This window comes from Vanellus vanellus, assembly GCF_965231255.1.
Source record: "Vanellus vanellus genome assembly, chromosome: 1".
Lineage (NCBI taxonomy): Eukaryota > Metazoa > Chordata > Aves > Charadriiformes > Charadriidae > Vanellus > Vanellus vanellus.
This window is the reverse complement of record NC_138905.1, coordinates 77215859-77228037: the sequence shown is the minus strand read 5'-3', so window position 1 is coordinate 77228037 and position 12179 is coordinate 77215859. Positions and strand designations below refer to the sequence as shown.

The 12179-nt window shown below is 39.0% G+C and overlaps 1 protein-coding gene across 1 annotated transcript in view; it reads left to right on the top strand.

The window, feature by feature from the left end:
* Positions 1-12179, top strand: part of TTLL12 (tubulin tyrosine ligase like 12) — a 30800-nt gene that overhangs the window by 9904 nt on the left and 8717 nt on the right. The window contains exons 3-6 of the mRNA XM_082496045.1: positions 34-232; positions 2046-2205; positions 2868-3001; positions 6154-6230. Of these exons, the coding sequence (XP_082352171.1) occupies positions 34-232; positions 2046-2205; positions 2868-3001; positions 6154-6230 (570 nt within the window). The remainder of the gene's footprint in view (positions 1-33; positions 233-2045; positions 2206-2867; positions 3002-6153; positions 6231-12179) is intronic.

The following is a 12179-nucleotide window of genomic DNA, read 5'->3' as shown; positions in this document are numbered from 1 at the left end:
TATCGTTGTAATGTTACCAAAATTCTCTTTAAGCATTTTCCTTATTGACCATGCCTGGACTTACCGTGTTGAACATGCCCGCCAGCAGCTGCTTCACGTGCCTGGCTTACTGCACAGAATGACAAATCTCATGGGAATCGACTTTCACGGAGAGATTCCAGATGAGGGCAGTATTGAGCAAGTGTTGCAGGAAATGTGGAAATACAATCAGACCTACCAGCTTTCTCAAGGGGTAAGTCTCTAAAGCCTAATTAGGATGCTAAAACGTTCTGAGCAATCCTGAGTGAAGACATTCCAATATATGGCTATTAACAAACATACATTTTCAATTATAGAAAAGAAAAAAAAAAAAAAACATCCTTTACAGGCTTTTCAGAATAAACTTCTACTTGGAAGGAGAGCAAATGCCATGTAGGGCTAAAATGCACAGCAGCATGCTACCAGCTTTCTAATGGGAACTCTGAGGGTTTTTTTTATATAGAGGTGAAGACCCTGCTGTAAAAGGAGAAGGCTGAAAGGGAGACATCTGCTTGTATGTTATGTGGGGTTTTTCTACTCGGGCTTTCTTACAGTGAAGGAAAGAACCTCTGATGAATCAACTGTCTCACATAAAAATGTGTCTCAGCTATGCTCGCGGTTTTCCTCACCTGTATAGAGTGCTTTACATAGCAGGGATATACCTACGCTGTCAAATAGCTTAACTTCCTGGTTTGTATTTGGCAACTGATTGTCCACACTGTGTGAATGTTAGCTCACCTTCAGGTGAGAACCATCTAGCTTCAAGATGGAGCCTAAGTGTTTCTAGGCATAGCTTACTCCAAGGCTGCTACTTTTAGGTAGTATGGATAAGGCCACTCCAGGTTTGGTCCTTCTACCCTAGGTAGTCCTTCAGCACTGCACCAGCATGTCTTCTGTCTTCAAACATGGCATACATGCCATATCTGAGGGAATACAACCTTCAGGATTCAGTTAAAAATGCTTTTGTAGGGTCTGCATGTAGCTCCTAGCCTACTGTGAGTCTTTTGGATTAAAAAGGAGAAAGGTGAATTCTTTGGGTCAAGCATTATGTGGAATGGGCAGAGCTAGCTAACCCTAAGCAGTGTGAGCATGACCAACTTGTACCTATTAGCTTGGGGGCTTGAGGTTGTTCTCTGGAGTGGTCATCTTTATCACTTAAGGTATCAGCTTAGCTCACAGTAGTATCAGGCCTGAAAAATACCCAATAAATGAATTCGTTGTGACTGCTTTTTCTGTAAATAAAAGGGAGACCTGAACAGTATCTCTCTACCCTATGTCTTTGTTTCCCATCTTCTTGTCATGAATGGCCTATGAGTCAGGTGGAATTATCTGTGTTACCACTTGAAAAGTGATTTCCTGGAAGACAATTAAACCTGTAGTTGATCTTGTGTTCTGTTCCCCTTTCTGGCACTGGGCTGTTTTGAATATATTAAGTCTAATCTCTGTGGTCCATTTCTGCCTCTGTAAAAAGGCAACAGTAGTGCTACCAAGCAATTTAAGGTGTATTCATTCATTTAGAATTTTATCATGACAGGTGTTGCGGGAAGGGGTGCTTTGATGATGCAACCTCAATGCTGTCACAGCCAGCTGTTGTTGCAGGAGACAGTTCTGCTCTCTGTCACTCTTAAGCTGTAAACTTTGAACTCCTTTTAGCAAACTGATTCTGATAAGAACTGAACAAAAATTAATCCTACGAAACAGCCTTCTGGTGGTTTAGCTCCCTGTACTGACTAGTTTGGTACAGGGGAAGCGGGTCTGGTAGGCAACAGCAGTAGCATAAAAAAGAGGATGGGACTGTGCAGTGGAGATGGGAACAGGTTGTTCCCATCAGTGGCTGGATGCTAGACTGGCTTAGCCTCAGAGTCCCAGGGATGAGAGTGTTACTGTGTACCTAGCACCTGCTCACAATCTTGGCTAGAGTGGGAAACGGAGAAATGGTGTAGGGGGTGCTGCCAGCGCCTTCTGTCTTGCGGTGCCTTTCTAGCAATTGGTATGTGCAGGATGTCTCACTCTCTTTAATCACACAGACTGCAGAGGAGAAGGTTCCTGTCTGGTATATTATGGATGAATTTGGATCACGCATTCAGCATTCAGATCAGCCTAGTTTTGCAACAGCACCTCTGTTTTATATGCCTCAACAAATTGCTTACACGGTTCTCTGGCCTTTGAGAGACCTAGAAACTGGTGGTAAGTTTGTGTCTGTTGAGTTGTTGTTTTTTTTTTTTTTTTTTAAGCTCACAATAGAGGATGGGCCATATTCTTACAAATCGTTAAGCATTTCATCGTAGAACAAAAATGTCAAGACCAAAATGACTGCATATTTGTAATGCTCTCAAATTTAAAAGTTCTCTGGCTGTTATTTTCATAACTTATGTGAGAGTCCTTTATCAGTCCAAAAATGTTGCTAATGTTTTATCGACAGAGAACTTAAATCTTGCATCACTGTCTTAATGAAAGTACTGTTCCAGTCATCTGAGAGTTTAAAAAAAAAAAAATATCCTTAAAAGTCTGTGTTTGTGGCTTTGAGTCAGAAAGTTAAGTACTGGAAGTTGGGAAATGCCAGGCTAACAATTTACTCCTGTAGTCTTGGTTGGGGCCACCTCATGCCCCAACTAAGAGATAAGTGTTCAGTTGTCTGACTAAACTGACATAAGTTAGACGGTTTCAGACTAATTTTGGCATCCTAAATAATACCCTTTTTAATGTCGTTCTTTATCTCTAACTTTACATTTAAATAACAAAAGTTGTGGTATTAACTGTTTGACTGTCATTTATGTGATATGCCACGAGGAGGATTTTCAGTGGAGAATAAAAGGCAGTTCCTAAAGGTGGTTCTTGTTTTGCTGCAGATGAAGTGACTCGTGATTATGCTTATGGGGAAACGGATCGCTTGATCAGGAAATGTGTTTTGTTACCGTGGGTGCCTAGTGAAGTGTTGGATGTTAACTGTTTTACACCAGAGCCATCAGATGAGCATTACCAGGTATAATTTTAACAAGTTAATCTCACATTTTATATCTTAAAAAGAAGCAGTGTCTACAAAACATTGCAAGAGTTCTGATTTTGCTTCTTCTTAGGCTTAAAGATTGATTCAAATTATAGCTATTAAAAATCAAAGAAAAGCATGGTGAGACAAGAAATGTCTTGCATATATTTAACTGTTTAAAAACGGAAGCAACATAAATGAGTTCTAATATGTCACTGTGGTATTGTGTAACTTTTTTATAAGCATGTTATAAGGTACTTCATATGAGGTACCCATCTTTCAGTTGGATGTTCGATACGTTAATAGGCTTACTGATTGGATTTATTATTGCAGCACTTCTGTTTGGTCTTGAATGACAGAAAGATTTGTTTTAGTATTTCAGGAGTCGTTATGGTTTTCAGCCTGGCTACTCTTAACGTCGTGGTTTAGAACAACTGAATATTGGAGCAGAGACATCTTTCATTTGATGGCACTATTATAAAGTACTTGTCTGTTTTGAGCTCTCTTTTTTTACTAAAGGTTTGTTGTATTTTAAGGACTTGGAATTAATGTTGTTTGGAATCTCCTTTTCGTGAACCAAGTCTGCATGAGCTGCTTTTTGTTTTTTTTAAGAAAAATTAAGAAACCTGATGCCTATGAGGATGCTGTACTGGCCACTAACAGCACTCAAAGTGCAGCTTCTGAAGATCAATCTATACCCCAACTATCTGTTTCTTATGGTAGAATATAGGCAGAAAATGCTGGATCCAGTTAACCTGCTTCTGCCAAATAAAGGTATACACTCAAAGTATCTAGGTTGTCTTGTAATCTAAGTCAGACTGGTTGGTTGGGATTTTGCATTTTTGGAAGAGGGATAGATGTACTTTGTATTTACAGATGAGGAAAAACAATGCACCCATAGTTCATGTCTTACAGGTGTTCTCTTGGCAAAAGTGTCTGGATCTCAGATAAGGCAATTTTTTTGCGTGTGTTTTAATTCTGTTTTGGGACGATCAGGTCAAGTTAAAGAACTGTGTGTGGCAAATGGGGAAACAGTATCCTCCTTTACCACCCCACCTTAAAAGCATCTTCTCAAAGTATCCTTTTTTCTTTACTGTGTCTCTGCCACTCAGCTATTGAGAAGACAGCAAAATATTGATGATAGAACCAACCAACAGAGCTTTCTTTTACTCTAGAATGCTTAGCTGTAGATAAAAGTCTTAAGTGGTGACAGACCAGTGAAGAATAGCTTAGGGCATAGCACATCCTTAAACACAAAGTGAGATGGCTAGAAAGATATACCATGTTGCTGACGTGTAATTCCCCTATTTTCACGTAAGCAGAGCTGCACACACAAAAAAAAGTTCAGACAACTTCAGAGATCTGTTTACAGCATTAATATGTGAGCCAGCAGTTCTGCAGGGAAATACAATTGTGTGAAAATATTTCTAAATGTTTATGCAAGTCATACTGTTTCAAAATCATTTGCTGTGATAACTACAATTTCTGCAACTGCTTTACTACTATGCGCAAATGATCGTTGATTTTTAAATTAGTTTTGTGTTGGTTTTTATTATAGCTAAGGATGTTATATTTCTTATTCTAATTTTCCTTTAAACCTGAATGCTTCAATGTTCTATCTAAAAGAATCAGAGTTGTTACAGCAACATTGTGGCTTAACTTTTACCTGTTTTTTGTTCTGTTACCTAATTCTGGTCTCCAACACAGACCACAAAGGCTGTAACTTAAATGGTACTATGGGTAGTGATTGGGCAATGATTGCAGAAACCAGTGTCAGGGAAGGCAGCTTCTAATAAAGTGTTTGGGGTCTCTTGGAGGGACTAGAGTAGTTGCTGTTCTGCAACAACTCCCTGCATTCGAGGTGCAGAAAAGGCAGTAATGAATCCTCTGGTGCTGTTCTGAGAACTGTAGTCTTCTCTTAAAAGGACAGACTCCCTTCTTATTAGGTGACTGCAGGAATTATTTTGTATTTGTACTGCCCCATCTATTTTAGAAGGTGATATCTAAGATCTTTGATTATGATTGTGGGTTTGTTTATGCTTTCCAGTTATGTATCACTGTATTCGCTATAGCAGCCTTAAAGGTAGAGATGTATGTCTGTGCTGGACAGACGTTTTACCATGGCAGTTTATGATGACAGCCTGCAGCAGCTGGAACTCAGGGAGCTGTTGCAGAACAGCAGCTACTGTGGTTTCTCAAAATGCACTTCTCCCATTCCAGAGTTTGTGAGCTACTTCCTTTGGAAGGTTATCAGCACTGATCCAGATGTGTATTTTATTAGTCAGAGGTGTTGTAAAAGATAGTCAGATTTATTCGAGCATGTTTACTGCTGAAGATTGCAAAAAGCCTTTTGCTCTTTTTTACAGGAACAGAATTAGGTTCCAACCTCTATATATATCTTTAGTTATCTGTAATAAAACATCATGGCTAAATGGTCAGTCTTTCGTTTTGTTGGAAATACAGTAACTTTGTCTTTCACTGCATATGATTGTCTGTTATTTGATATTTTGTTCAGTGCTTAGGGGAAACAGGAATTTCTCAGGGTGCTTCAACAGTGTCCATAAGCCCTAGTCTCGAAGCCATATTTCTTGTTCCTTTTTTACTAATAGCCTCTTACCTCTGATTCCCCTCTGCCTCTGCTCTTGTACTGATTTATTTTTTTTTTCCCCCCGAGCAGCATATATTACACAATATGATTTATTTCTGAATATTACACAACATATTTCTCAAAATGAAGCTTTGGTGGAATTCACTTGTGCCGAGGAGACATGCAGATGGACTGTCATTTTACTCAGACTACAAATGCACATGTATATATGTATTTAAATACTTATAGGGAGATAAGGAATTGCAGAAAATGATCTGTAAAGGTTTACAATTTGAGAAAATTTCAGCAGGCTGTACTTCAACAGGAAATTGCTAATAAAACACTTGGATGAACATTGAGTCATACAGAATATTTTACTCCTTAAAGATTATGTTGGTTTTCTATTACTACTTTTGTAAACCTGGTTATGCACACTTTAAAATTCAGTTTGGTCTAAGCTGCTGTTCATATCCGCTGAATATTGTGGAGTTTGACTTAAGGCTGCTCATTTATTTTTGCCTAGTATTAACTTTTTGGGTTGCTTTTTTTGTTTGTTTTTTAGGCTATTTTAGCAGAAAACAAGGAAAAACTGCCTATAGCGATAAACCCACCAGTTTATGACAAAGACAAAGTTTTCAAGTACGTATCTGCAAAAAAAAAAAAGCTTTCATACCAAGATTAAATATAATAATTGCAGTGTGCTGAGGCTAAACAGCCTTTTCCAGCTTTGAACAACAGAGACAAATTGAAGGTCTGTTTATATGTAGCCACTTGCTTAAGAATTTGACTTACTAGTTGTTCTTGTTGGATTCTTCAGAGTAAACGAATTGCCACTTACATAATTTCTTTTAAAATATTTAGATTTTTTTTAAAGTGCCACCTTCTGGGTGAAAGAAAACTTGCATAATGTTGTAATGCTGTTTTCGCTAAGGAGTATAACTAAAGTATATAAGAAAGACTGAAGACTTCTCTTCTGCTTTATAGGATGTATGTCCATAGGGGTACATGTGCTTCTCAGTGCTGTGTGAATATAACAGATTATTCCCCTTCTTCAGATGAGATTGCCAAACAGGAATCTTGTCCAAACCTGGGATGTTTTAAATTGGATATGTGCCTTACTACAAAAATGTAGTGTATGGTGTGAAACTATTTCAGAAGAAAGTTGGAAGAACATTGCAAAGATAAGGGATTTTTGTGAGCAAAAGCAGTGGCACTGCATGGCTACCTTATTACTAATTTTATTCCAGAAAAACATGCTATTATATAGCGTGTGCTGTGAGTTGCACTCCAGGCTGTTTGTAGTCTGACAGTGGGATCTGAGTTTTTGTTGGCCTAAGGAATGAGGTTAGGCTAAAACGTATTTGGTAGGTATACTCACACCTCAGCTTCTTGTGCTGAGGGGATTTGTTATTCACTAGAGCAACTTTACTTGAGAAGAAAGAAAACCAAAGTCACGTTGAGCTGAGAGGCATTTGTTAACTTGCTTAGTGCTAGTCTAGATTTCATTATGCAGTTGAAATCTCTGATTACAAGACTGTGAGGATAAGTAAAAGCTATTTTTTTCACCCAGTGGACTTGCCTCTATTTCAGATAAGGGAGTCAAAGGTAGATGCATTCCCATAGAGATGGAAAGAAACGGGGGGGGATGTTGGGAAATGTCGACTTATTTTTCACTGCTACCTCTTTATTTTGCATTTCATATTTCAGGTTAATGGCATTCAGATCAGGGAGGGAAAGAGGAAGGAAACACATGCCAAATCCTTCCTGCTCTGCTTCTGAGGAATGTCATCAACACCCTTTCCATGTATTCCTAAGGGTTTTCCTCTCCTCTTTATCGCGTTGCTGTCTCCAGAGGAGAAAAGAGAGCACCTTAGCCTCCACAGGAGGCCAGAAGGTCCTTCTTGTGTTCTGAATTTCATCTACTAAAGTTACTCCAGAAGCCAGGGTAGCATCTCAGAGTCTAGGTGATCTAGTGGGAGCTGCAGTCTTCCAGTGCTCTTGGCCTCTTTCAAAGCTTTAAAGGCTTTAAGGCTGCCGCCATGGACAGGCAGATGGGAACGTGTGAAGCTGGGTAGATGTATGTAGCCTGTTAATGTCTATGCTTTTGCCTTGCGTATTGCAACTGTCATAGAGGATTCAGAAGAAATTCAATGCGTGAGGTTGCGAAGTTTAGAACCTGAGACAAATTCTTAGTCATCTTGTTTCCAAGTAGAGCTAAGACAGGGAATGGAAAGATGAAATAAATGTTTAACCTGAATTCTGAAAAGCGGGGGAGCAAGTACATGTAGTTTGATACAGCAAAATTATAGGTTCAAGTAGGTCTTGTATCACTAATAGTAACTGCTGCCCTAGGGAGATTGTTCTAGCCAGCTGTGCTGATAGCTGGCTTGAAAAAAAAAGGTGGATAAAAGAACTAAATGTTTCAAAGACAAAATTCATATGAAAAGTTCTTCCAGTTTTGTGTTTGGCTTGATCATCTCTTTTTCGCTTGATCTTCTCTTTCATGTTTCTCTTCAGCTACATCAGTCACTTTTTTTATGTTTTGATTGGTCTTGTCAGCTCTGTGCTTTGGGAGTAGATTCTCATAATTGCTTCTTAGCTTAAATGCTTTGAGTAAATTAAGTAACATCTAACATGTTTCATCCTATTTGCACAATTCCACTGAATAATATCATCTTTAATCCTAGACTTTATAGTATCCCTGCAAGGACTTTGGCATGAAAAAAAAAAATCATTCAGGATGTATGGTTAGCTGGCTTCGTTAGTTCAATGTGTCATTCATAACAGAATGAAAGGTCCAGAATAAGTTGGCTAATACCACAGTATTGCAGTGTAGAGGTTCTGTCATCTACCAAATCCAGAAGGGGACTTGATGCAATTCTTATCTGTCTGTATTTTTCTGTGTATATGTGGATGTGTATTATCAGAGTGGACATAAGAATGTGTACCAACTTATTTAACTAAAACCAAGGGAATACCATAGAAGATCCTATGTGCTCTTTAGATAATGACAAAGGAATCTCCAAATAGTTTTCAAGTGCCTGCCCTTATAGTCTGTGTTCTTCAGCGCAGAGGTCTGATTTTTTTCAAATTTATGCATTAATTCCAGTACTAAAGTACCTAAGTACTAAAGTACCTGAGGGAATCTGACCACAAAACTCAGTGATCAGTGTTGGCAGTGAAATACATTAATTTTGTATAGTGTTTCTCTGAAATTTTCATTCTGGAAATTAAATCATCTGCCTTCCAGAGTCTTTGACTGTCCCAAAACTTTTATGATGAGACGATTGTGTATAGAATGGATGGAGTAACTTAAAAGCTTGCAACAAGTGGAATGGCCTTATCTTCCCTCTGATCTTAAACTCTATCAGCTTATTTCAGTGGTCTTCCTGCACTTAGCAAATAGATTGAGCTCCCCTGTTTCTTTTGTGTTGGATTTTTGTGTTCTATAAGCAAGTCTTAAGATGCATAATCCAGAGTGCTCTGGCACATGAATGTCTTAGCAAGACTATAAGATTAAGAAAGCAGGATTCTTACTGTTAATGTGAGTAGCACCTCTGAAATCATGCATATAGCTGTAAGCTACCGGGAGGGCGGAAAAAAAAGGATCTTTTTATAGCCTTTGATAACTATGTATTATAGAAGATAGTGCTATCTTCTGGGTATCTATAAAGGCAGCTCAGTGTTGTAGTGGGAAATTTTTGAAAGAAGTATTAGTTTTTTAGGAAGGGGGTTCTTTGGTTTTAATACTTAACTGGGGGGGGGGGGGGGGGGGGGGGGGGGGGAAGAGTACCAGCATCTCTCTTTAAGCCTCCCATTCGGAGTGACTGAATGCAGGTCACTACTTGTAGTTCTGTGTGGTGTGGAGCTTGTGTAGAGCGTTTAAATGAATTAACACTGAGGAGGGAAATGGATTTTTGGATGTGCAAGAGGAGGTGACCCACCTCTCAGCTGAATCCCTGATTTATGTAAATAACAGCCTGCTTTTCAGCTGAGAAAAGTCACTGCTGGCTGGGCACCAGCTGGAGTTTATTACTAAATGATGTATTTGGAAACATGGAATAAAAAAAAAAGGGGGGGGGCGGCAGTGGCGGCGGACACAGGACACCTTTGACTGATTAAATGATGTATAGGGAATGGTGTGGAATAAGACTTACTGGAGTTATCAGATGCTGCCGGGCTTTCCAGGTATCCTTCCGTGCTGTGTAAGGCCAATGCCTTAGCCTCAGGCCTTTGTTACAGCAGCATTTTTCATACCATTGCCAATTTCTGACCAGAGTAAGGGAGTTTGCCACAGGGGTTATGTTTTTGTTTGGTCTTAAGCACCGATTAATCTGTTTTAATACCTTAGGTTATAGTTCAGCCTCATTGTTACCGTAGTTGGAAGAATTGTTGTGAGAACCATCAGCTGATGAACCAGAGTTTTCAAAGATATTTGCTGTCGCTGCAATTGGAGGGGAAGGAAGTCTTACTCTTTTGAATCCCGAAGATCCCTACTGAGTTACTTCTGCTAATTTCAATAAAAACCTTTTTTGAACTTTACCTATAAGTGTATTCAAGGTCTCTGGTAGTTCATATGCAAAGGAGTGCTTTCTGTGACTCTTCATAGCTCCAGCATAACACTAATTTTGAACCAAGGTTTCACTTGCATCCTGGAAATGCAACTGTAACTGGGCTGTTTTTGCAGATAATTAACCAAATCATTGCACAGCCTTAGCCCAACTCTAACCATGGCTGTACTCCAAATACATAACACTATAAAAGTTTTATCCAACCACATTGCTTTTCAGAATCAGTGTACCAAACTCTATGCTTGGCTGGGTTTTACCCTTTTTCCAGAGCTGGAAACAAGATACCACTCACATAGCCTAGATTGGAAGCCGGGAATCCTGAAGGCTGGCAATCCAGCAGTCTGCCACAAAAAATTGTGCAATGTGTTGGCAAAATATTTCCATACCATGCTAAAGGGGCTTAATCAAAAGAAAAAAAAATAAACAACAAACCCACCCAAAACTATTGCTGCTCCCATTTATTGAGTGTATTTAACAAGCAGGATAAGTCCATTGTGTAGATCTGATGATCCTCTGGCTACTAAGACCTATTAGCTAGGTTTGGATCCAGCTACACAGGACTAGTGTCTTTGTGGGATGATAACTTGTAGGGTGTGTTTGTAAGAGACTGATCTGGGACTGTATGAGCAACTTTAAATTCTAGTATTTCTTGTGTTGCATGTGTTCTTGCATGCGTATTTGTGTGGGGTTGCTGGATGCTTCAAGACTTTGTTACAGCATTATAAAGCGTTTTATCTTCGCATAACCACTTTGATTCCCGTTTGCTTCAGCAAGGACTAAAAGTTGCTCCAAACCAGTGGATATTTGGATAGCTTGTGTATGAAATGGGTTTGGCGGAACTTGTACTGGATTCAGGACATCATATTTGGTATTGTACTCTCCCCTGGTGTTCAGGCTTACAAGGAGAAACCAAGAAGCCACGTATTGTTGGAGGAAGTGCTAGTGGGGCTGTATGAAGATACTAACTTTGCTCTGTTGCAACAGTTGACTTCTTTCAACAGGGTTGCCGGACTGACCTTCTTTATCTACAGTGAAGTCATCTCTCTTCATCTTAGGCTCCAGCATAAATAGTATAACGGTTGTATTATGTCACATATGAAGTTATGCAAAGCATCTTACATACTTTTCTTTTTAAAGAATATCTTTCCCCCTGTGGCTGGGCTATTTTTACTGTTCTTCATTTCAGAGAAGTCTCTCTCAGGGGAATATATCTTCCAATTGGTTAGTAGCAGAGGAGGAGAGGAATGTTACTCAACTGATAAGAATAGGTCTGGAGAGGAGAAAGAATATAGTAGTTTCTCATGGAAAAATTAGCAGTTGCTTAGTCTGTTGAAACGTTCCCTAACCACAATAATGGTTTTCTGTGTCAGTCTCGCTTTTTGAGTCGTCATACTGAATTCTGAACTAAGTGACCTCACTTTAAGCTGTAAAATCATCAAAATAACCTGTATTACTATCCACTTATTTCAGTGTCTCAGATACCCGAGTCACTGGTTTTATTTGGAAGGGGAATTTCCTAAGATATGCAGCATCTTGCCTCATTCTTGGTTATGTTCTGTGATGTGTATCAGGTTTGGGTTGGGGTTTGGTGTGGTTTTTTTATGGGGCTGGGAGGAGATTTGTATTAAACCTCAAAGTTGTGTGTACTTCCTGCACATACATAACATACATACTTTCCTATGTTTTGATTGTTTGGAGATATCTGTGTGTGAAGTTCTGAACAAATGAAAAATAGTCTTCTGAAGCTACTGAGTTAAACTGACAAGATTTCCTATGAATTTATTTCTCGTGGATAACAGCAGGTAGATTTTTAGAATTCTTCCAGCAACAAAGGCCTTTACAAGGTCTCTCTCACTCGGAGACTTTTCCTGTAGAATAGTGAATTCATGTTAGTGCTTTTCTGTCAGGGACTTAGTCATTGTCTTCTGAATTGCTATTTTTGTGAAGTTGTAGGAGCTAAACTCCTTGAGATTTCTGTCTCAAAATACAATTTTTTTTAATCTGTCTCGCTTCAATT